General features: G+C 36.6%; 1 protein-coding gene across 1 annotated transcript in view; it reads right to left on the bottom strand.

The window, feature by feature from the left end:
• LOC149834102 (CDP-diacylglycerol--serine O-phosphatidyltransferase 1-like) overlaps positions 1–27,153 on the bottom strand; it is a 70,403-nt gene that overhangs the window by 17,105 nt on the left and 26,145 nt on the right. Inside the window, exons 4-8 of the mRNA XM_090011211.1 lie at positions 10,458–10,548; positions 6,702–6,756; positions 6,501–6,580; positions 6,236–6,352; positions 6,051–6,135 (exon numbers count right to left, since the gene is read on the bottom strand). Of these exons, the coding sequence (XP_089867337.1) occupies positions 6,051–6,135; positions 6,236–6,352; positions 6,501–6,580; positions 6,702–6,756; positions 10,458–10,548 (428 nt within the window). The remainder of the gene's footprint in view (positions 1–6,050; positions 6,136–6,235; positions 6,353–6,500; positions 6,581–6,701; positions 6,757–10,457; positions 10,549–27,153) is intronic.

Below are 27,153 nucleotides of genomic sequence, written 5' to 3'. Positions count from 1 at the left end.
TAAACCCACCACGAATGCACAATAAGAACACTTGTGCACAAAAGCACAACTCACAAATAACCCACAAATGCGCAAAGGCATAAAAATAATGGAATCAATTTATTGAGCACTTGGGCTTTGACTCAAAGCCATAAAGAAATACAAAGGGGAGAACCCCTATTTATAAGAGCACAAGAGGGGCCTTGGAGGGGCTCCACTCATAGACGTTGGAGCCCCTCCAACGGTCACAAATGTGACCGTTGGAGAGGGCCCAACGTCTATGTTAGTGGGCCCCCCAAGGTACCTTTTGGTACTTTACATAAAAGAAATAAAAGAAAATAAAAAAACAAAAAGAAAGAAAATAAAAACAAATTTACAATCACATCCATAAAGTGAATGTGCGTAAAACAGGGAAAAAGACTAAACTACCCCTACGGCTAAACAAATAGAAATATATATTTTATATATATAATAAGTAGATACATATACATATATATTAATATATGTATATGTATTACCATATATATATATAATATATATTACATTATATGATTATGTACATAATTTAACACTCCCCCTCAAACTTAGGGCAGGATGACCGAGAGTTTGCTAAGAAGGAAGTTGAAACGCGGAGCACACAAGGCTTTAGTGAAGAAATCCGCCAACTGATACTCGGACGTGACATATGGAAGGTCAATGATTCCTTGGAGGCACGCCTCCTGAACATAGTGGCAATCCATCTTGATATGTTTGGTCCGCTCATTAAAGGTGTGATTTTTAGCAATATAAATCGCACTTTTGTTGTCACAGTATAGCTTGGTGGGCCCTTCAATTGTGATTCCCATGTCTTTCAGCAACTGATGAATCCAAACAATTTCCATGGTAGTAGTCGCCATGGCACGATATTCAACTTCAGTTGATGAGAGAGACACCTTTTGCTGCTTCTTGCATCTCCATGAGATCAATGAGTCTCCTAAGAATACACAAAAACCAGTGGTGGAGTGACGGTTATTTGGGTCACCTCCCCAATCAGAGTCAGTATAAGCAATTAATTTTAACTCAGAAGAGGAAGACAGAAAAACTCCCTTATTAATAGTGTGTTTTAGGTATCTCACGACACGTAAGATAGCACCCATGTGAACAAAAGTTGGTGCATGCTGAAACTGACTTGCCGTATGCACCGCATGTGAGATATCTGGTCTGGTGATACTTAGGTACATCAACGATCCTACTAGCTGCCTGTAGGGAGTAGGATCGGAGAGAGGAACCCCATCATCAATCTTCATTTTAGCTCCTACTATAGCAGGAGTTTCACAAATTTTATCGTCCGTAATACCTGACCTGTCAATAATCTCAGATGCCAGCTTAGTTTGAGACAAAAAATATCCTCTATGAGAGTATGCAACCTCAATACCCAAAAAATAAGTTAAGAAACCCAAGTCAGACATTTCAAACTTATCCTTTAAAATGGATTTTATGCTTTTAATCCCGTTAGAATCGCTCCCAGTTATAAGCATGTCATCCACATATAGTAGCAGAATAACAATCTCTGCATTAGATTTTCTAACAAACAAAGCAGTATCAGTAAAGCAGGATGAGAAACCATTATCTAACATTACGGAGTTAAACCTATCATACCAAGCCTTGAGAGCTTGTTTTAAACCATAAAGTGTTTTCCGAAGGCGAAACACTTTTCCTTTAGGAGATTCCATTCCAGGAGGAGCATCCATATATACTTCTTCGTTTAGATCTCCGTTTAAAAAAGCATTCTTAACATCCATCTGATAGATGTTCCATTTATTGATTGAGGCAACGGTTATAAGACATCGGACGGTGACCATCCGAGCTACCGGGGCAAAGGTCTCCTCATAATCAATCTCATATTTTTGACCATATCCTTTAGCAACTAAGCAGGCCTTATATCTCTCAAGGGACCCATCACTCTTAGTCTTGACTTTAAACACCCATCTACACCCTATTGCTTTCTTGTCTTTAGGGAGGTCTTGAAACTCCCATGTCTTTGCTTTCTTTAGAGATTCAAGTTCATTATTCATAGCGACTATCCATTCCGGACAATTTCGTGCTTCCTCGAAGTTCCTAGGTTCTATGTAAGAGTGAATGGCGCTTAGACAGGCTCTATATTTAGGCGAAAAGGACTCATATGAGATGAACCTAGAAGGAGGTCTTCTTAGTCTTTCGGTCCTACGAAGGCTTTCTTCACTCGAAGGTGTAGACTCATTATCATATCTTTCGAGGGCACTTCTGAAAGTATTCCTATCTCTATGAGAGTAGGTTATGAGATCTCTATGTGGTTCTTCACTGATATGTTGATGAAGTGTTGAGGACTCATAATGGGTTTCATTATTACTTAAGTTATTTTGATTTGATTCATCATCACTAGTATCATCATCATCAGTCAATAAATCAAACAGAAATGAATAGTCAATATTCTCGTTATTAGTTTAAAGTTTTTCGAAACCACTAATATTTTCCAAGAAGCTTACATTTCTGGAAACATAAAGTTTATCACTTTTAATATCATAACAACGAAAGCCTTTTTGAGTTTCAGAATAACCAAGAAAGGCACACAGAATGGCCTTAGGAGAGAGTTTGTCATTTTTATCAGTAAGGACAAAACATTTGCATCCAAACACCCTTAACCTGCTGTAATCAAGTTCTTTTTCGTATAATTTTTCAAATGGGGAAATCTTGTTCAAGTTTTTAGATGGAAGTCTATTTATGAGATAGACAGATGTAAGAGCTGCCTCAGCCCAAAGTTTTTTCGGAATATTTTGTGAAATGAGCAAAGTTCGTGTTGTTTCAATAATGTGCCTATGTTTTCGTTCCGCCAACCCATTTTGTTGGGGGGTTTTAGGACAAGACTTTTGATGGAGAATTCCATAATTTTCAAGATAACTTTTAAATTCATTGGAAAGATATTCTCCACCCGAATCGGTTCTAAGAATTTTTAAATTTCCATTGAATTGATTTAAAACCATCATATGAAATGTTTTAAAAGTTGAGAAAACTTCATGTTTATGTTTAAGAAAATATATCCAACTAAACCTAGTGAAATCGTCCACAAAGATAACATAGTATGAGAAACCTCCCTTAGATATCACCGGAGCCGGACCCCATACATCGGAGTGAACAATTTCAAAAGGTCTTGTTGTAAACATGGATCTTTGAGGAAAAGGAAGACTTCTCATTTTTCCAAGAATACATTCATTACAAACAAAATTTTCATTACAAATATGCTTGATAAAAGGCAAATAAGAGATTTTAACAATGTTGGGATGACCCAATCTCTTATGCCATACATGAATATCTTTGTTTTGAGCAACATTACAAAATTGATTCTTGGGAATTTTAAGAAAATCAACATAGTAGAGGTCTCCTCTCCTAGAGCCTTCCCCAATCAACTTCCCTGACTGGCGATCCTATATCCAATATTTATCAGAAGAAAACTTTATATCGCAACCATGGTTCGAGAGTTGAGAAACGGAAAGTAAGTTTAAGTTTAGTTTTGGTATAAGACGAATTTTTGGGATAAAGAAGTCTTGTTTTTCAAAATTGCCCATTCCTTTAATTTCAAGAGGTGTTTCATCCGCCGTTGAGACAAATGATGGAAGAAAATTTTTAGAATAATCAGAAAGAAAACAAGGACTTGGAGTCATATGAAATGAAGCACCGGAATCAAGGAGCCAAGATGTCTTACCGAGAGAGGATGAGGATGACATAGCGGCTCCAGAAATGCCTCCTTTGAGAATAGGTTGAAGAGCATCCATAATTTGTTGAAGCGAAAGAGACTCATTTGATGACGAAGGTCGTTCCTCTGATTGGGATGCTAAAGCCGCGGCAAGAAATTTCTTCCATTTGGGACAAAGGGGTTTGATATGCCCCGGTTCTTTACAAAAAATGGCAAGTTAATTTGCTATAGTCTCTCTTGCCATATCGATCATTTCCTCCTTGCCCTTGATTTTTGAAATGGGGTGGTTTGTAGGTTTTCAAATTATTTTTGGGTCTTGACATGGCATTAACCACTTCATAATCACTTTGAGAAGGTGTAGCAAGGATACTTGGGTTATTTCTACTAATCCCCATACGTGTTTCCTCACCACTTAGCTTGGTGATGACATCTTCAATAGAAGGAGATGTGAAAGCGGATAGGAGAGAGGACCGAATTTGCTCAAATTCGGGTCTAAGACCATTTAGGAAGTTGAAGAATCGATCTTCCTCTAGTTGCTTGTGTCTTAATTCAATAGCTTCTCCGCTCCATTTTGGTTCAAGCATAGCAAGCTCGTCCCAAATAGATGATAGTTCGGCAAAATATTCCCGAATAGACAAATCATTTTGTTGAAGGGTCAAAGCTTTCTTTTGGAGATAATATTTGTGAGATAAGTCCCTTGAAGTGTACATTTTTTCAAGGTACAACCAAGCTTCGGAGGCCCTTTTAAACTTAATGATGTTGACATTGATCTTGGTTTCAACGGATGAGAAAATCCAAGATAAAATTGAAGTTCTTCATTTCCCACTCATCATGCTTTTTTGAATATTCTTCTAGGGCCTTTTGTCTATCTTCACCTTCAAGAATCTTAATATACCCTTTCTCTATGATAGAAAGTTTGGGTTCGGGTTCCGATATGGAACCTTCAACGTATCCCCAAAGGCCTTTCACCTTGATATGGGCTTCCATATTGCCGGCCCAAACATGGTAGTTCGAACCACTAAGTTTAAACCCAAGGGAGAAGTGGGAGTCTTTTTCACCCATTAGAGAGGTAAGACGATAGAAAATAAAGCGTACCTTAAAAGTTTTTCAAACTTTTCTTGACAAAAGTTGCTTCTAAAATATTGCCCGAAGTAGATGATTTACTCCAAAACTTCACTTACTTGAGGGCATGATTTTCGAGGTACTTCACAAGTGGCGGGACGCACGATCCTCCTCCTTCAACGAGGCTCTGATACCATGTAAAAGTATCTCCAAAAAAATACTAAGATCAAGACCTTAATATTCTTGATAATAAACCCGCCACGAATGCACAATAAGAACACTTGTGCACAAAAGCACAACTCACAAATAACCCACAAATGCGCAAAGGCATAAAAATAATGGAATCAATTTATTGAGCACTTGGGCTTTGACTCAAAGCCATAAAAAAATACAAAGGAGAGAACCCCTATTTATAAGAGCACAAGAGGGGCCTTGGAGGGGCTCCACTCATAGACGTTGGAGCCCCTCCAACGGTCACAAATGTGACCGTTGGAGAGGGCCCAACGTCTATGTTAGTGGGCCCCCCAGGTACCTTTTGGTACTTTACATAAAAGAAATAAAAGAAAATAAAAAAACAAAAAGAAAGAAAATAAAAACAAATTTACAATCACATCCATAAAGTGAATGTGCGTAAAACAGGGAAAAAGACTAAACTACCCCTACGGCTAAACAAATAGAAATATATATTTTATATATATAATAAGTAGATACATATACATATATATTAATACATGTATATGTATTACCATATATATATAAAATATATATATTACATTATATGATTATGTACATAATTTAACAATGTTAACTTTATATTTTATATAAAATATGTAAATATATGTATATACTATGTATATTTTGTAGTATGTTACCAATATATTGTATATAATATGCATTATATGATATTTTTTATGATATATTAAATGTACAGTTTTATTAATATACGTAAACCATATTTATACATAATATATATAATATTTATATTATATTTTATATAATATACGTAATTATATATGTATATATATATGAATGACTCGGCTGAGTCATGCGCAAACTTGGCCAAGTCATGCTAAAACTCGACTACAACATGGCTGACTCAGCCGAGTCAGCCAATGACTCGGCTGAGTTTTGTACAAAACGAGTTTGTACTGGTTTTTGACACAGTAACTGGGTGATCAGGACTGAGTCAACGAGTTGACCCGGCAAGTTTTCAAACTAAAGATCAAAGAAAATAATAAGTGCATTCATGCAAGCTCCATGTACCCAAGAAAACAAAAAAAAAAGGGTTCTGAGGCCTAACCGAACCAATTGCAGATTAGTATGTCCAATATAATACTATCCCACCAACATTCGTTGAAGTTAGGCAACATGTGTCGAAATGTAAGCTGCAATGAAAACATGAAGTTGTTGAAATATGACGAGCAATATAAAAAAAATTCCCAAGTTACATAAATGGCCAATTTCAATGATGTTAAAAAGAAATACCTCCATCATTTCAAAGCCAATTGATAGAACCCATAAAAGGGGTTGATTGCGGATCATTATTGCCTTGCCCCACCATCCAAAGATATGGGCGAGCACAAACTCATCAAACAATGTTTCCTAGAATGAACTAATAATTGAAATCAGTGGACAGCAAAACAAGACTTAATTTTGCAGTGTTATTGAATAGTTATAGGGAAGAAAAAAAAGAGAACTAAATAAAGAAAAATAAAAACAATGGACAAGATGGTCAACAGAGACACCATACATAAACATTTTTAAACCTGCTTGTCGGGTTATCTGATATATAAATACGACAATCAGCACCATATGAGCGCTCAGGAAGTTCTGTAAATATTGAAGGGAATACTTTAGTTTATAGCATTTGCACAACTCCAGCAATTTTTACAAATTTTTCACAAATGGAATATGGTATATCAAAAGGCAATGCAATATCAGAGTAGTTTACCAACACCAAGGTCAGGATGGAGAAATTTCATGTATTGCCGAGCGTCATCACGTTTCTGAAAAGGCAATTCATTTTTAGAGAAAAAAGACATTATAATGAGCAAGACTGACTATATAAACAATCTTTAGACAACGTAAGCTTTCAGATGAAAAAACTTATAGAGGCTTCACATTGGAAAACTTGAGACTTCACAGGAAAACACAACAAAGCAGTTAAACTAAGCACATCAATCTCAAGGAAAATACCCCTCTACAAAATAGAAATCCAGGATCTGAACTTCCGCAATGGGTACAATTCACAGAAAAAAGTACCATTAGAAAAACATCATTGATGATCTATAGTATGCACTGTCAACAATAGAGATATAAAGGATAAGACTGTAAGGATCCAGAAAGAGCTAGGATAGATAAGTACTAAGATTATATATTGTAATTAAAAACCATACACCTCAATAAAGATTAAGTGAAAGGGTCAAAGAGGCTTTTTGCTGCTTAGTGGAAGAGTTGGTACAAGATATACCCGTGAAGAAATACGCTCACTCGGTGGAGACCTAAATGGGCAAAGTGTAATAAGACAATAAGTAGTCAGGAGATGGTACATGAAGGGTTTAAGTAATGAATTTTCACATTGGGATAGGGAGCACATTTTGAAAGTGTTGTAGAATCGATGCAACGAGCACTAGAGGGGGAGGGGGGGGGGGTGAATAGTGTTTTTAATCTTCGTCTTTGAAATTTGAAGGAATTTGAATACTGCAAAGCAATCACACACAAAGAACACAAGAATTTTATCCTAATTTGGTCTTCTAGACCTACATATAGTCCCCAAGCAAAACCCGCTTGAGATTTTCACTATCACACTCATGTTACCACAAGATCAAACAGACCAAAACCGGTTCCACTTTCAGCAACAACCCTGTTGAAAGCAAACTTCTCCTTTAAACCAAGGAGACTGTCCTTTTACAGAAAAATTGAAATAACTAACTTACAATCAACCTACGAGCCTTTCTTATGAATGCAAATTGAATAGAATAGGATTTTAAGGCTACTGAAATACTCAACTCACAATCACTAACTCAGAAAGAATTAGAGTGAAAATACTCAGTGAGTGAGAAAACAAATACTTGAATGAATAGCAGTGAAAAACAAATAATTTGATATTTCAAATCAATGTAATTTAATTCAATTCGATTATTATGAGCGTAGATCACACTCTTATTTATAGCTGAGGAATTTCATACACTGGTGGTACGAAAGGGTGTCAAAACAGTCAGTTTTGAACGGTCAAATCGTTTGAAAAACTAAAAAGACGCACCTTTAAAAAGTGTCAGAAAACGGCTATATTAGTCTACTGGAATAGTTATTAGTCGACTGAAATTAAATATTAGCAGACTGACAGTCAGTCGACTACTGTGTCTAGCCAAACAGATTTAAATTCTGTTTTTTGAAATTTAGTCGACTAAAGAAAAGTTAGTCGACTGATGAAAATCATCAGTAGACTGAAAAAAAACTCAGTCAACTCCTGCTAATTTTTTTAGAAATCGAATATTTTAGCCGGTCGACTAAGAGTCGATTAGTTGACTAATAAAAAAGTTGACGTTTTGCTTTGAAAAACTGGCGCAAAAAATCGGTCGACTGATGAGTCTATTGGTCAACTGATAAACCTGAAAATGTGGATAAAGAACTTTCTAAAATGATTTTCGCCAAGGGTTCTTTTAGAAAAGTTTTTCTTATGTATTTTTAGGTGAAATGCAAGTAAGATATGCAATCAAAGTAAGGTTCTTACAAGAATCTAAGACTTTTAAAGAGATTTACAGTTGCACATCTGTCTTCACAGATTCTTCAACAAATTCTTCAATTCTTTTCATCTTTCTTCATTGCCTTAGCTGAAATTCAGTTGTTTCAGTTGTTCATCATCAAAATCTTGTACTTGAATTGTCGTGTACAGCTTCCTTGTCTTAACACATTTGTCATAGATGAAATAAATATTATATACTTAAATAAAAGAGTTAGCATCCTACAGTATTCAAGATTGAATCAAATGTGTCACAAATTGATAACATTCTACGTATAAAAAATAAAGAAAAAACACAATGTCAAACAAAGATCACAAGTTGATAGTTCTAGATGTGTACCAAGAGTTGCATGGCGAGAAGAAAGTCAAAGGACATTCCTGGATTAGGTCATGGAACTTTGTAAAGGAAACTATGGCAACATTCAAGAAAAGACCATCTACATATAGGGTGCAGCTAACATGCAAACTCAAATGGGTACAAGTGGCATGTCATTTTACATAAGCTTAAATCTGAAATCCTAAACCACTTTCTCTTTGGATTTCATATTCCCCAAACTTTCATTTCCAGATTCTGACTCTAATCCACCTTTTCTTTATGAAAAGGCTACAACCAGAAATAACATTCCATTAACCATCAGTCAGCCTTCTCCCTCCCCATGAAGCCCTTCTACATGAAAATACCTGCTTCTGCTACTTGAGTTGTCATTTCATTGCACATATCTCTTCCTGTTCTAATTTTCCATTGCCAAATGTTCAGATTATCACTAATGGAGATAATGACAAGGCATTATAGTATTTATATAATTAAGGAAAACATATTCATCAAAAAATAAATTTTGTAAAACATGAGTACATGTATTATACCAAATTGCTGATGTAAAACATGAAGAGATGAGTGGAAACATGAAAGTAGAACTGCAAATACGAAGTGAACCTTAGTCTCACAATAAAAGAATTTAAAAAATGATCAGTCCACCTGCATTCAGAGCAAAAGAATTTAAAAGATGACCTTGTCTCTTTGTACCCTTAGCTAAGAGAATCACATGATGCATCCACATGACAAATAAGAAATATAAATGCATTTCACACATGCATGGAGGCATGCAAGTGCATGCACACACATACGTATACAAAGCCATTAGTACATGCAAAGATATAAAAGCAAGTTGGATTGGATAAGAATCTTTGCATTTCACAGCTGCAATGCCAAAAAATTCCACAAAATCCAGATTTTGCAATATCACAAATAAATTAATCACTTCCATATTGATACTACAAATATGCAATCGACAGTGAATTCTTTCACATTTAATGCTTGGTATAAGTTGCAGCACCCTGTGTATGTGTGTATGCACAGATGAAGCATCATATTATGGTAATGTGGGTAAATTCAGCAGCTCCATCTGTTGCTTATTGAGCAGATATGCACCATAAAGGATAGAACCAAGAGACACCAATGAGAACAGAGGAAAAATAAAACTTATACTACAGCATACTGAACGTTAAATCCAAGTCAAAGACAAAAGAGAGCAGAGTTCAGCAGTTGTATAATAGGACAGGAATAACCAACCAAAAGATCACCATCCCGTGTAAGTTCAAAACAAATTTCCGATATTAAAAACTTTGAAAACAATCAAGAAGGGGGTGATGGAAGAAAAACAACACAAGAAGATAGCACAAAGAAGAAAAAACAATATTTTCATGCTGGCATGAATAACATTTTATGCAACTGGTACTACTGCCTAGGTAAGTACCAAGAATTCAAGTGGCCATGTGTATTCCCAAACATCAGTCAGAATTTAGTCATGAAACATATAATCTTGAAGCAATATACACAGCATAAAGGAAAGACAAAAGTTTACCAGAGTTTGCAGTTATAATATCTTTAATAGTGCAGAAATATGGACTACAACAAACTGAGGACAAAGAGCAATCTATCAAACAATGTCACAGAAAGGAAGCAACCTGAAAGAGTAAAAAAGTGAGGGCCACAAGATAAACAACTGCCATTCCATGTACCAACCGCCAGATAGATGGATGTGGCCTAATTAGTATTCTGTTGAAAAACAATAGAACAAAATCTGTATCAGGAAGTTCATTTAACTGTCCATCTTTGGCATCTTTCAGTTGACCAAAATTAAAAGCTCAAAAAATGCACATAACGACTATACACTGCATGACTTCATGTCATTTAGCAGCTTGATGAGAATCATCAAGCTGATATATGTGTTTGTGCATCAGTGTGCTTGTTTCTGGGGTTACACCATCACCTTTTAAAGGACATTAAAAATTTTCAACAAACATTTTCTGTGCAAAAAGAAAATACTGGAAGTACCATGTTGGTGCCTTACAAGACACCACCAAAGGTATTTCAATACTGTTAGAACTATCACTCGCATTTATTATTCTCACTTTAAAAATGCAAGGAATCTTTTGAGAAATGATATGTAATTAAGTTATGTTAAAATGTAAAACTGTACATATATGTATATATAATAATATTATATTATTATATATATATATATATATATATATATAAATACATTTTTCATTTCTTTCTTTTCTGTAATTTTTTTCCTTTATTTTTATTTTTTGTCTTTATGTCATCTAGTTCAGTTTGAACTAGAATGACTGTTGCTAGTCAAGTCCTGTCCAGACTTGACTAGCAATAGAGCTGTTGGACTGACACAGTCCAACAGCTCTTAATAGAGCTGTTGGACTGACACGTTCCAACAGCTCTAAATAGAGCTGTTGGACTGTGCCCAACAGCTCTATTGAGTCCTCTTTCAGCTGTGTATATAAAGGGGTGCAGCCCCTCTTGTATTTTACTCCAATGCTTCTTAAGCAATTGGTTTTTCATATCAATAAAGAATACATTTTTTTTTTTATTTTGTTTCCAGTTATACCCTTTTTAAGGGTTATGCTTTAGTGTCATTCTTGACACTTGCTCTTGTTAATCTAAGCTCGTGTTTCGAAGATCCCCATTTCATTTCATGGTATCAGAGCCGCGGAAGTACTAAATCTTGAGGAAAAGCTGCCTCGGTTTCCGTGCCCATTTGCAAAAGTGTTCGCCACTTGAAGAGAAGTGTTTTATCACTTCATTGGAGAAGATTTCACATCTTGTTGTATTGTTTTTTTTTCTTTCTTTTTCATTTTCCTTCTTGTTTCTCTTCTATCCCTATTCTTTCTCTCCTTGTAATCGATGGATGACAATGATAAAGTCACCATCATGCCTATGAAACTAAGCGATACGAACTATGTAACATGGGCTTCAATCATGAAGCACCATATATGGGGAAAAGGCTTATGGGGGATTGTGGATGGTTCCGATTCGGAACCTAAGCTATCTCTTACTAAAAAGGAGGGAGATAAAGAGGTCCCTCTATCGGAAGAAGAGAAAATCAAGGCTATTGCCTCATACGAGAAGAAATGGAAAGAATGGAGAATATCTCATGCGAAGATAATGTCATGGCTTATCAATAGCGTTGACATTAAAAAATGCTCAAGTCTTGCCAAATTTGATCATGCCGATAAGGCATGGGAATACCTTAAGAATATGTATTCCCTTAAAGATATTGCACACGTGTGCAACCTCCAAGAAAAAGTTCGAATGATGACACAAGGAGACAAAACTATTCGTGAATATTACAATGGGTTGTCCGAACTTTGGGAAGAACTTTCCCTTTTAGAACCAAAGTGGCATTGTGCCGAAGACATCGAGCTTCGTCAGAAACAACTCGATGTTGAACATTTTTACCAATTTATCACTGGATCAAGGCCGGAATTTGAAACCACTAAATCGGCCCTCCTTTACCGGGGAAAATTTCCTTCTATTGTTGAAACTATTGAAGAGTTAACAATGGAAGAAAATCGTCTCTGAAAAGGTTCTTTAAAAAATGAAAATGATTCTGTTTTAGCCGTGTCTAGACAAGGGGATCATATTCGATTATATAGGCCTCCTCACTTTAACCAACAAAATGGTGACTATGATAAGAAGAAAGTTATTTGTCATCACTGTCATGAACCGGGACACTATAGGCCACAATGTCCCAAACTTAAGGAGCTGAGAGAAAAAAGAGCTGCAATTGCTGGATCGGAGCCTAAAGATCAGGATGCACCAGTTTCCCTGGCCCAACTAATGGAGATTCTTCAGCCTCTCATCAAAGGTGCCTCTTCCTCATCTGAAGCTTCAACCGGCGCAGCAGCCTCATCTTTTTCTGATTTAGGTAAAATTTCTTGGCTTCTTGACTCTGGTGCATCTTTTCATATGACCCCAAATAATCAAAGTCTATCCAAATGTGTTAAAAATAAAACAAGTGTGTCAAAGGTCTTTACTGCTGATGGGACTTCTCTTGAAATAGAAGGAATAGGAAATTTTGAAAAAATTTATAAAACAAAAAATTTTTTTATTCCAGAAATTAGACATGTTCCCAAATTAAATTTAAATCTTTTATCTGTATCTCAAATTTCTGATTATGGGTGTAATATTTCTTTTTCTTCTCATGGTTGTTGGGTACAGGATCGCCAGTCAGGCAAGCTGATTGGGGAAGGCCATAGAGAAGGAGGACTCTATTACATGGATTTTTTGGAAATGCCGAAGAAAGCTTTTTGTTATAATATTCAAAAAATAGAGTTGGAACTGTGGCATAAGAGACTTGGTCACCCACATATAGCCAAAATCCAACATTTTCCAAATCTAGGAAAATTTTGTAACTCTGAATCATTTTATTGTAAAGATTGTATTCTCGGCAAAATGAAAAGATTACCATTTCAGAACAGAACCTTTTTCTCTTCAAGACCACTTGAATTAATACACTCGGATGTTTGGGGTCCTGCACCAGTAATTTCTAAAGGAGGATTTGTTTACTATGTTATTTTTGTCGATGATTTCTCCCGACATACGTGGATGTACTTTCTCAAACATAAGTCTGAAGTATTTTCATACTTTCAAACTTTTCATAATATGGTTAAAAACAAGTTTCAAAATGATATTACTATTTTTCGCACAGATTCAGGGGGAGAGTTCTTATCCACAGATTTTCAAAATTATCTTAAATTGCATGGCATCACACATCAAAGATCTTGTCCTTATACACCTCAACAAAATGGACTGGTAGAACGAAAACATCGCCATATTATAGAAACCACTAGGACTTTATTAATAGCAAATCAAGTCCCGAAAGACTTTTGGGCAGAAGCTGCCTTAACTGCCACATATCTCATTAATAGGATGTCATCTTCTTCGTTACAAAATATCACTCCCATTGAAAAACTTATGAACATTTCTTCAGACTACTCTAGACTAAGAATATTTGGGTGTAAATGTTTCATATTTACTGACAAAAATGATAAACTTTCCCCTCGTGCGATTCCCTGTGCCTTTTTAGGATATGCTGAAAACCAGAAAGGTTATAGATGTTTTGACTTCAAAAATAATAAACTATATGTGTCTAGAAATGTTTCCTTTCTTGAAAAGGAGAGCTTCTTTGATTTTAGAAAATTAAAAGACGTCACTGAGTACTCCTTTTTGCTAGATCTAACATCAACATCTAATGAATATGACCTTGACTGTAACTTTGATGATGATCAAAGAATTATTGATCTTAATGTTGAAAATGAAGAAGTTCATAGAGATACTAGTATTCAATATTCCAGGCGACAAGAGTCTAATCCTCCATGTGCACTTGAGAAATATTCTAACATTCCAACTAGACAATCAACCCGAATCTCGAGGCCTCCAGGAAAGTTTGTATCATACGAGTCTTTCTCACCCACATATAGGGCAGTTATTGCATTAATTCACTCATATGAAGAACCATCCACATATTTTCAAGCAAAAAATGATATCAAATGGATAGAAGCCATGAAAGCTGAATTAGATGCACTTGAAAAGGCTTCTACATGGAATATTCAAGATCTTCCTCCAGGGAAGAAAACTATAGGATGTCGATGGGTTTATAAAATTAAAACCAAGAGTGATGGTACTCTTGAAAGATATAAAGCCCGTTTAGTAGCCAAAGGTTATGCCCAAGAATATGGGATTGATTATGAAGAAACCTTTGCTCCGGTGGCTCGTATGACTATTGTCCGAACCTTAATTGCCTTAGCTTCTATCAAAAAATGGTCTATTTTTCAAATGGATGTCAAAAATGCTTTTTTAAATGGAAAGTTAGTTGAAGAAGTATATATGGAACCCCCTCCTGGTCTAAGTATTCCTAAGGGTAAAGTCCTTCGCTTAGAAAAAACTCTTTATGGACTTAAACAAGCACCAAAAGCTTGGTATGATAGGTTTAGTCGTGTTATGATTGATATTGGTTTTCAATTTTGTTTAACTGACACTGCTTTGTTTATTAAGAATTCTGATGCAGGGATCATTGTGCTTCTTCTCTATGTGGATGATACGATCATCACCGGAAGCGATAAACAGGGAGTTGAAATAATCAAAACACTTCTTAAATCTCATTTTGAAATGACTGATTTGGGCTTGTTGAGATATTTTTTAGGCATTGAAGTTGCTTATTCTCCTAGAGGATATTTATTATCTCAGACTAAATTTGCTTTTGATATTGTTTTCAGGTCTGGTATTACTGATGATAAGAAAGTCGACACTCCAGAAGTTGTTAATGTTAAAATGAAGATTGATGATGGAGAACTTCTTGCAGACCCTACTCCTTACAGACAGCTTGTCGGGGCACTTTCCTATCTATCCATTACCAGACCAGATATAGCACATGCTGTTCATACAGCAAGTCAATTTCAACATACTCCTACTTCTGTTCATATGGGAGCAGTCATGCGTATTATCAGATACATCAAGTCCTCTCTTTCACGAGGACTTTTCTTATCTTCCTCCTCTTCTCTTGATTTAATTGCATATACTGATGCTGATTGGGGAGGTGATCCCAATAACAGACACTCAACCACTGGCTTTTGTGTCTTTTTAGGGGAATCATTAATCTCGTGGAGGTGTAAAAAGCAGCAGAAGGTATCTCTCTCATCCACCGAAGCTGAATACAGAGCCATGGCAACCACGACCATGGAAGTAGTTTGGCTCCGACGACTGCTTGCTGACATGGGAGTTGAAGCAACAAAGGCTTCACAAATGTGTTGTGACAACAAAAGTGCGATCTACATTGCCAGTAACAGAACATTCCACGAACGCACCAAACACATCGAAATGGATTGTCACTACGTCAGAGAGGAATATCTACACGGGATAATTGATCTGCCATATGTCACTTCAGAATATCAGTTAGCAGACTTCTTTACAAAGCCTCTCGCTGCTCCCCGATTTCACTTTCTCTTAGACAAACTTTCGCTCATTGTACCGTAAGTTTGAGGAGGAGTGTTAAAATGTAAAACTGTACATATATGTATATATAATAATATTATATATATATATACATTTTTCATTTCTTTCTTTTCTGTAATTTTTTTCCTTTATTTTTATTTTTGGTCTTTATGTCATCTAGTTCAGTTTGAACTAGAATGACTGTTGCTAGTCAAGTCCTGTCCAGACTTGACTAGCAATAGAGCTGTTGGACTGACACAGTCCAACAGCTCTTAATAGAGCTGTTGGACTGACACATTCCAACAGCTCTAAATAGAGCTGTTGGACTGTGCCCAACAGCTCTATTGAGTCATCTTTCAGCTGTGTATATAAAGGGGTGCAGACCCTCTTGTATTTTACTCCAATGCTTCTTAAGCAATTGGTTTTTCATATCAATAAAGAATACATTTTTATTTTTATTTTGTTTCCAGTTATACCCTTTTTAAGGGTTATGCTTTAGTGTCATTCTTGACACTTGCTCTTGTTAATCTAAGCTCGTGTTTCGAAGATCCCCATTTCATTTCAAGTTATAACAAAATGTCATGGTGTCATGACATTAACTGAGACAAGTCACCTCAAATTATTTTAAGAATTTTAAGAACCAGGACAACTGGGTTCTTAAACTATTTGCTCTGTGTGTGCGTGAGGGTGGGTGTTAGTGGTTTCTGCCTTTTTTCTATTTGCACCTTCCAGCTTTACTAGAAACTTTCAAGTTGACTACAAAACTTATCAAAGCCTAGGTTGATGCTTACATTAACGCCATCACTAGGTATATAGCTGCAACCGTACAGAAGGTTTCAAGTCTTTATTAGTTTTACTTTCAAAAAAGCAAAAAGCATGGCCCTAGGCAATAGGTTTTCTCTGTCCTGGCCTAACATATCTGATGCGAGCCTCTTTCTGGACAACTAAATTAGCAAAAGTATTGAAATTTAATTTAAAAGCTAATTTTAAATTGTGATCATAATTCTCATGATTTCAGTCGATTCTTTGTTTTATCATAGCACAAATAATAATATACTCAAATAATCATGAAAGACACTAGTGTACCACAGTACATTACACTTTTGACATGACAAAAGTCCATAACTGTGCACATAGAGCAATAACCCACATGCAAAAATCTGTGAAGTTCAGAAAATATGCAACAAACCAATATCTATACCTTAGTGTTACATCACATTTATGTCACATGAATATGGCTGCAGATACGGGGACATGGCCATTTTTATGAAGTTTACAATATGGTTAGTATACAAGGGGATATGATACAGGGGCCAAAATGGAGTATCCATGTGACATAGATCACAATTATGTTGATGTATCCATGTAAAAGTTTATCAATCATTCAACCTTCATGTCAAACTGCATTTCTATCAAAATTTCAGCTAGTTTATCTACACAAAATAGTGAGTGGAAAAGGAACCCAATACAATGTTTATCACTCCAATAGCATTGAGAAATATAAAAATCACTGTTCAAAATCCATGACTTCTGTGGTTTCCACATGGTGAGGCACTAGGGGGGATAGACAAGAACTAGTCTAGAATCCACTAGGCTAATGACTGGAATATAGCCTCAAGTAGGGGCCAGGTGAAAAAGTTTCGCATGGGTATGATTCATCTGGGCATACAATGTGACCGTACAGTAGCCTTAAAAAATTGTGGCTGTTCCTAGCAGCCATGGAGCCAAAAAGGTGCTATCTGTCCCACAGCAGGCCTCAAAGAAAAGCATGTCTGAAAAACATCCATCCTATAACGTGTTAGACATTGTAGAACTGTAAACAGTTCCAGACCTTACACATTTACACCCACACCTGATCACCCAGACACCATATGACACCTTCCCCTTATGCAACTCAAGGTATCATTTTCAAGGTGGATCTAGAGCAAATAACAGTCAATAAAGATGGAGGTCCAACCTTTTCTAATAATTAATTAACAAAATCAATCTGTTTTACAGGTTCAGATGTAATGAAATACAAGTGCCAAGAACAATGTCACAAAGTGACTACAATAAGGTGAAAATACATAAGCAAGATGTCTCTAATGGACTAAATACAATGTGCCACAAAGGGCAAACACCAAACACACACAAAGTGAGAAGAGAGAAAGCTAAAATTTAAGAAATAATGTATTAAGAAATGTGTAAAAAAGCATTAAGAATGAAGGGGGTATTCACCCCTACTTATACAACATATGGGACCAAAGGGAGCTCCCATAGAGTCGTTGGGAGCTCCCCCAACGGTCATATTTATGACCATTGGGGAGGGTCCCAATGACTCTAACGGGAGTGCCAATTTTGCCCTTGGCCAAATAATAAAAAGAAAAAGAATAAAATAAAAAATAAAGAAACCAAAAAATGTCCTTAGTGGACATGTCTATTTATATATGATACAAAAGATTAAATTGCCCCTAGTGAGCATTACAAAAGACATTCATAATATATATATATATATATATATATATATATATATATATGTGTGTGTGTGTGTGTGTGTGTGAACATATATATTTTAACACCCTCCTTCAAATTGACAATGAGATCACCGAGAGTTTGCTTTGGAGAAAGTAAAAAGTGAGGGATGGCAAAGTTTTGGTAAAGATATCTGCAAGTTGATACTCTGAAGTGACATATGGTAGTTGAGTAATGCCACACAAAAATTCATCCCGAACATAATGACAGTCCATCTCGATGTGCTTTGTTCGTTCATGGAAGGTGTGGTTGCTAGCAATGTAGATGACACTCTTGTTGTAGCAACACAACTATCTCCATCCATTTTTTGATCTTCCTTTGAGTTGCTTGACTTATCTCCAATGAAAGCCACTTTTCTCTTAAGCTTAGGATAATCAGGTCTAAGATATCCTGGTTCATTACAATGGTGACACGATTTTTCTTCCACCACCATTGTTGTTATAGTTTTTTTTTTAAATGAAGGGGTTTATATGTCCTCATATTATTGTCCAATTTAGATACTACATGCATTTCATCAATATCCTTTTTAGAGCCAAGAGAGTTTCTTCTTGGCATAGATCGACAAGAATTTCACTAAGAGGAGTTGAACACCTATGAAGTAGGGATCCTCTTAGTTGTTCAAATTTGAGTCCAAGCCCATGAATGAATTAAAAAAAAAATTCTATCTCCATTTGATCTTGCCTCATGACAATAGCACTTCCTTTTCATTGAGATTCAAAGAGAGCAAATTCATCCCATAGAGGGGATAAAGTACTATAATAATCTATAATACTCATATCTATTTGCTTGGTTACTCTCACTTTTTCTTGCAAAAAGAAATGTCTAGCAAGGTCTCTTTGAGTATACATACCTTTCATGAAGAACCATGTTTCATTTGCCTTTTTGAATTTGGCTAAATTAGCATAAATTTTGAGCTCCACGTTATTCATGAATCATGCCAATATTTTGGCATGCTCACCTTATTAAGTGTTGTATAGTGCTGGACCCAGTTTGGGCTTGGATCCAGTTTGGATCTGACCCAGACCCAAGCGGGGAAATCCTATTGACGTGTTTACTGGGGCACGGATGTAATATTGTAACTTGTTAAGTTGTAACCTAATACCTAATGCTTAAATACATTAAACCAGGTCACGATAATTGATTGAAAAAAAAAAAGTCGTGAGCCTGTGTGCAGTAAAAATGACTCAACGTCTCATCTTCTTTCTATCTTTTTCTTCTCACTTTTCCCTCTTTTGCAGATCAGCCCAGGAGGAAACTGATGTTCTAACATGGTATCAGAGCGTGGTTGGACCTAGGGCTCGGTATTGATTCCAAAAGGTATGACCTTAGAGATCATCTGATTTCGGCAAAGAAACTTTCCCTCTTCCACAATCTGTGTTATCGTATTTTCTCTTAAACCAACGATCTCTTCTTCTCATCCAGATTTTCTTTTCTTGAAAGCATTTTCGTGTTTTCATCTGAAACCCTATCTTGAAACTCGTGATTTCCTCTTTCTTCCTTCATCTGAAAACACGATTTCTTCTTTCTTACTTCTCTAAAATTTGTTTTCTCATTCCTTTATTGCTGATTAATCTGAAAATATGATTAATCAACATCTCTTGAATCGTCGCTCGTGCTTTATTTTCTTTTCTTTCTGTTGGATCTGTTTTCACATTCCTTTATCTGAATATTCTATTAAGACTTACTTGATCGTTGTATCATTGTACCTATTATGGGTTTGGATCTGGACCCAAAATCCATGTATTTATTTTATTGTTTGTATTGGGTCTAGATCTAATGTAATATCCAGACCCAATCCAATTTTAATATAAGTATAACATATAGGGCACGATCCTGCTGTTGAGGATCGTACCATTCATTACCGCAGCCTCCCTCTCTCTCACAAGCGTCTTCTCCCTTCTTTGCACCAAACCAACGACGCTGGGCACATTCTTACATGGTATCAGAGCGGGATCACATCTGATTTCGGTTTAAGGGCGTGAATCCGATTCCAGAAAATAACTCGAGAGATTCATCTTCTGTCACAGGTTAGTAAAACCACACATTTTTTTTCCGATTCTTTATTCAATCTTTGGGTTTTCAGATCTGTGTTCGTTCCAGATCTGATTTTGTCCCAGATTTGATTTCGTTCTAGATCTGTTCTCGTCCCAAATCTGAGTTCGTCTCTTCCTATTAAAACAATTTTTTTTTTCGATTCTTATATTCTTTTTTTTTAGATCTGCCTCTCTTCTCATCGATTCTTTATTTCCATTCCATCTTCTATTGTTCCAGACCTGATTTCGTTCCAGCTCTCATTTTGTTCCAGATCTGAGTTCGTGTTTTTCTATTGCAAAAAAAAAAAAAATCTTTTACCCCTTCATCGTTGCTTCTAGATCTGATTAGTGCATCAGATCTGATTGGTGCATCTACCTTGCATTAACATCAGTTCTGACTCTTCACGTCAGAACTCTCATCTTACAACATCTATTGGGTTTCAAACTCGTATACCCAATTTTATCAAACCTGTCGTTGCATTTTGGAGTCTGCGATAATCTGTGGAGCTTCTAACCAGTACTAATTGTGCAGTCCACTAAAGGTATTCGAGAAGCAGTGACCCGTAAAAAAAAAGGGTCGTGAACACCGATTGTTTCTCTAACTTGTGGGACTGTCTTGTTGATATATTTTTCGTCCTTCAATTCCATTTATTCTTATTCCCATCATGGATTCTCCTTCCCTTCCATCTAGCTTCCTTGGTCAACTTATTTCCGAGAAACTCACCCACTCGAATTACTTAACTTGGAAGAGGCAAATATTGCCTTTTATTAGGAGTTTGGATCTCTCTGGATATCTTGATGGATTTGTCACTACACCACCAGAGTTTGTTTTGCAAGAGGAGAGAGATGATAAAGGGGAGGTTTCCAACAAATCGGTTCGTAATTTAGAATTCATAGTATGGAGGAGAAAGGATCAGGCGGTTGTGGCATATATTACTTCTACTCTTTCCCAAGAGGTATTAGTGGGCATTCCCGATGAATGCTCCGTTATGGAGCTATGGCATAGGTTGGCGCAAACCAATTCACAGATTTCAGAGGCCAGAATCCTACATTTGAAGAAAGAATTTCAGCTCTTAAAGAAAGAAAACTTGTCGGTCACAGAGTACATGAATAAAGTCAAGACCATCACTGATCAACTCGCCATGGTGGGCTGTGAAATTCCTGACAAAGAGAAAGTTCAACAGGCACTAAATGGTCTTGGATCTGATTATCACATGTTGGTCACATCACTCCTATGCCTTCCTTCTTTACCAAGTTTTGAGGATCTTCGCGCGAAGCTATTACAATATGAAGTTACTATTCGAGGAGAAGAGATGCACTCCATCCACCATGATGTATTGATTACAGGGATGATGTCAGAACGAGGACGTGGAGGCTTTCGAGGTGGACGTGGACAGGGAAGGAATAGTGAAGGAGGACAAGGATTGTTGCCCACGCCCAACGTGTCACCTAATTCTTTCCCAGGGAATCAGAGCTCTAAAAACATACTAACATGTTTTCAATGCAACAAAATGGGGCACATCAAAGCTAATTGTTGGTTCAATCCACAGAACAAGGGAAAATTCAATGGTGCAGGATCCTCTCACAGAGGAAGAATAGGAGAAGACTCGAAGGATGATGAAAAGGATAATGTGAAGAATCTTCTGATATCTGCCCTTTCAAGTTTAAGCTTCAAGCAGAATGAGCAAGGAACCTGGTACATTGATTCTGGGGCTGTAGCGCATGTGACAGGTGATGTCGGTAAGATTTTAAAACCTGTTCCTTATCGCGAAAAATTTCATATTAAAACTGGAGATGGTACTCTTCACTCTATATCTCACACTTGAAATGTTAACCTTCCCCTCCCTAATTCTTCTCTAAATTTGTCCAATGTCTATCATTCTCCAAGTATTGTCAAGAATATTGTCTCTGTCTTTAAACTTGTTGATGATACTAATTCTTCTGTTGAATTCACTCCTTCTTTTGTATGTGTCAAGGATCTTCTCACGAAGAAGACGCTCGTTGAAGGAGAACGATAAGGAAATATGTATATCCTCAAGGAACTTTCTTCTTCTTTTATTCGTGGTGCTTCATCAAATTCATTCGTCGTTCAGCCAGTCCAACCAGTGTCGTCTAAAGATTGTTTTAGTTTATCTCAGTGTAATAAGCCAGAGATTTGGCATCGTCGTTTGGGTCATTGTAATGTTTCCTTTATTAAGAAACTAGTGTCGAGTGGACTTGTTCCAGAGTCTAGTCTGAGTGTTGAGTCTGATACTTCACTTTGTTCCAATTGCCAAATATGCAAGAATCATGTTCTTCCTTTTAATTCAATAAATTAAAGAGTTTCAGTACCTTTTGAAATTGTGTATTCTGATGTTTCGGGTCCTGCCCCACAATCTTCTTTATCCGGAAGTCGCTATTACGTAACCTTTATTGATAGCTACTCCAGATATACTTGGATTTATTTTATGAAACATAAATCTGAAGTGTTCAAACTCTTTTGTTCATTTTTCGCTTCAGTCTGTAATCAATTCTCGTCTAAAATTCAACATTTTCAATGTGATGGAGGAGGTGAGTATCTATCAAAGGAATTTACTGAATTTCTTCAAGATAATGGAATAAGTCATCGTATATCTTGCCCACATACACCACAACAAAATGGTGTGACGGAAAGAAAACATCGGCACATTGTAGAAAGTGCCTTTAGTATGTTACATGACACTCACGTTCCCGTGAGTTTGTGGACTGAGGCCTTCCACTCAGCTGTGTATATCATAATCGTCTACCCATGACATTGCTAAAGAACCAATCCCCTTATTTTGCTCTTTTTGGGACTCAACTCGATTATAATGAGTTGCGAGTGTTTGGCTGTATATATTACGTTCATATTGATAGCTCTCAACGAAATAAGTTTCAGGATAAGGCATGTGTGTGGGATATGCTGACCAATACAAAGGGTATCGATGCTATGACCCCATCACTCATCGCATCAGAGTCTCACGAAATGTTGTGTTTGATGAAACCATTGTTCAACACCCAGGAAGTGTAGATGGACACAACGAGGCCGTTGAGTGTTACCAGCCGTGGCTTGCCACTGAGTTGCTTAACCAGATAGAGACATATGATGCTTCCTCATGTCACATGCCACCTGTTGAACCGAGTGAGACCGGTATTGAACCTCAGACCACGCCACCTGTTGAACCGAGTGAGACCGGTATTGAACCTCAGATGGAAGAATTGAGAAATGCGCAGGTTCCTAGCACATCTACTTCAGATGCCGCAAAATTTCAAGGAATCGTCTATGTACGACGAAACAAGAATAATGATCAGTCAATTGATGTGCAGCCCAGACGAACTGGAAGAATTCGCCATCCTATTGAGAGATGGGTCAGTTATAACAATTTCTCTACAGATCTGCAATTATTTGTTTCTCAGATTGAAAAGCAAGATGAACCTGTCAGCTTCTCGGATGCATACATGTCAACTAAGTGGATTGAAGCCATGAATGAGGAGATGGAAGCCTTACATGAATGTGGAACTTGGGAGATTGTCCCTAGACCCTCAAACAAAAATGTTGTAGGTTCTAAATGGGTCTATAAGATCAAGTACAAACCTAATGGATCCATTGAACGCTAAAAGGTGAGACTTGTAGCCAAAGGCTTTACTCAAGAATATGAGCAAGACTATGATGAGACCTTTATCCCAGTGGTCAAGATGGGAACAATTCGATTAATTTTATCTTTGTTGGTTCGGTATGGTTGGACTCTCAGTCAACTCGATGTCAAAAATGTATTTTTGCATGGCAGTCTGAAAGAAGAAGTGTATATGGAGCAGCCCTCTGGTTATGCAGAACGCAGTCCCAACACTCATGTTTGTAAATTACGAAGAGCCATCTATGGGCTAAAGAAGGCCTCTCGTTCTTGGTTCGATAGCTTCTCTGTCGAAGTTCAACGACATGGATTCATTCGATCTTATCTCGATCATTCATTATTCATTTTTCGAGATCGTCAGGTCAGTACTTTACTTCTCATATATGTAGATGATATTATTATCACTGGGAATCCTAATGAACATATAGAAGTTACAAAGACTCTCTTGAGTCGAAAGTTCAAGATGAAAGATTTGGGGGTTCTACGTTATTTCTTGGGGGTTGAAGTAGACCGCTGGGATAGATATTTTTTGCTAACTCAACACAAATATACCTTGGATTTACTGGATAAGGCAGGTATGAAGGATTGTAAACCTCTGTCCACTCCTAGTGTATTGAATCATAAACTCAGTGCTCTAGATGGGGAGGCATATGGAGATCCCAGACAATGTCGCAGCCTCGTGGGTATGCTTCAATATCTCACTTTCACTAGACCTGATATTGTGTATGCAGTGAATCAAGTTTCGCAATTCATGCATGATCCACGCACAGAACATATGAATGATGTCAAGAGAATTATTCGGTACTTAAAGGGAACACTTGGGGATGGCTTAGTTTATCATCAATCTAAGACCAAAGGAGAGCAACATAGACTACTTGTGTATGTAGATGCTGACTGGGCTGGAGATCCAGATGACAGAAGGTTAGTGTCTGGTTATTGCGTTTTTATTGATGAAAACTTAATAGCATGGAGTAACAAGAAACAGCGTGCAGTTGCACAATCCAGTACAGAGGCTGAGTATAGGTCTATGGCAGCAACTACAACAGAGGTTACATGGCTGAGAAATCTTTTGATAGAATTAGGAGAAACCATTCTACCCACTACTCTTTTGTGTGATAATCAGAGTGCCATCCAGATTTCCTTCAATCTCATTCATCACAGTCGTACAAAGCATATAGAGATTGATCAACATTTTATTCAGCAAAAAGTAGAAGACAGGGAAGTTGAACCTGCTTATATTCGGACGGCGGATCAGGTGGCGGATTTGTTCACTAAAGGTCTTACCAACATACAATTTTGGTTCTTGAAGAGCAAGTTGTCCATGGTGCATGGCCATGCACAACTTGAGGGAGGATATTAAGACTGATTGGATCGTTGTATCATTGTACCTATTATGGGTTTGGATCTGGACCCGAAATCCATGTATTTATTCTATTGTTTGTATTGGGTCTGGATTTAATGTAACATAATGTAATATCCAGACCCAATCTAATTTTAATATAAGTATAACATATAGGGCATGATCCTATTGTTGAGGATCGTACCATTCATTGCCGCAACCTCTCACTCTCTCACATGCGTCTTCTCCCTTCTTTGCACCAAACCAACGACGTTGGGCACATTCTTACATATTCAGCGTTGATTAATCTGAAAACTCAGTTAATCAACGTGATCTGACACTTGTTCACGTGATCCGATAACTTGAATATGCACAACGTTGATTAATTGTGCTTTGGCTTGATTCATAAATATTGAGTTGATAATTTGAGTATTCTCGTGATCTGATATAAAAAAAAAGGGGCAGATCCGAGTTCTGTTATAGCGAGTTCTCTTCTGGACTGATTTTAAACAGTCACATTATCTTGAGTTTTAAGTAGTCATTTGATTGCTTTTTTTATAGGGTGCTTTCCATTTTATATTCTCGTGTCTCGTAACCATGGATTCTTTTCCATCCCAGTCTAGTTTTGTTAAAATGTAAACTGTAATATATATATATATATATATATTATTTAATATTATTATATTTTCTTTTATTATTTTCTTTTTCTATTTTTCTTTATTTTCTTTTTTAGCATCTAGTTCAATAGAAACTAGATATTTGATCCAGTCAAGTTCCTGTTGGAACTTGACTGTGCAAATAGTTGTTGGACTGTAGTCCAACAGCTATAATAAATGTTGTTGGACTATAGTCCAACAGCTATAATAATAAATGTTGTTGGACTGTAGTCCAACAGCTATATTAAGAGACGTTGGAATCCAACGTCTCTTTTGGAGAGCTCAAAATGAGCTCTCCTCTCTCTTCCACTTTTTTGTATATATAGGGGTGAACCCCTTCAATGTAAACTACAATGCTACTTAAGCATTTTGTTCATGAATAAAGTATTATTTATTTTTCAAGTGTTCTTCCTTTTATACCCTTTCAAGGGTCATGCTTGTAGTGTCTCCAATAGACACTTGTTTGTGAGTTATTTGTGCATTTGTTAAAGACCACCATTTCATTACATGGTATCAGAGCTATGAAATCCTTAGATCTTGAAGTGCTTCCGCCTCGATTTCCGTGCCACATTTATAAAAGGTGTTTCATCACCTTGTTCTTGGCTCAAGAAGATTTGTTTGAAGAAAGGCGAACTTGTGCTACAAAAAAAAAATGGTTTTGTATCCTCTCTTATTCTTTATCTACTCTTTTTCTTTTCTTTTTATTTTTCTCTCTCTCTCCTCCTATTTATTCCTCTCTTACCCTTCTAAAAGATGGATGACAATGATAAGATCACCATCATTCCTATGAAGCTAAATGATACTAACTATGTAATGTGGGCTTCGATTATGAAGCACCACATTTGGGGAAAAGATTTATGGGGTATAGTGGATGGTTCCGATTTGGAACCTAAACTATCTCTTACCAAGAAAGAGGGTGATAAAGAGGTTCCTCTAACGAAAGAAGAGAAGAGTAAGGCGTTAGCCACTTATGAAAAGAAATGGAAAGAATGGAGGATAGGGCATGCAAAAATTATGTCATGGCTCATCAATAGCATAGACATTAAAAAATGCTCTAGTCTAGCTAAGTTTGAGCATGCCGATAAGGCTTGGGAATACCTCAAAAACATGTATTCCCTTAAAGATATTGCACATGTATGCAATTTACAAGATAAAGTTCGGACAATGACTCAAAAAGATAAAACTATTCGAGAATATCATAA

This window comes from Nuphar pumila, chromosome 6 (assembly GCF_984573655.1).
Source record: "Nuphar pumila chromosome 6, dmNupPumi1.hap1.1, whole genome shotgun sequence".
NCBI classification, from domain to species: domain Eukaryota; kingdom Viridiplantae; phylum Streptophyta; class Magnoliopsida; order Nymphaeales; family Nymphaeaceae; genus Nuphar; species Nuphar pumila.
The sequence above is the reverse complement of the archived record's forward strand: the minus strand, read 5'-3'. Positions and strand labels throughout refer to the sequence as shown.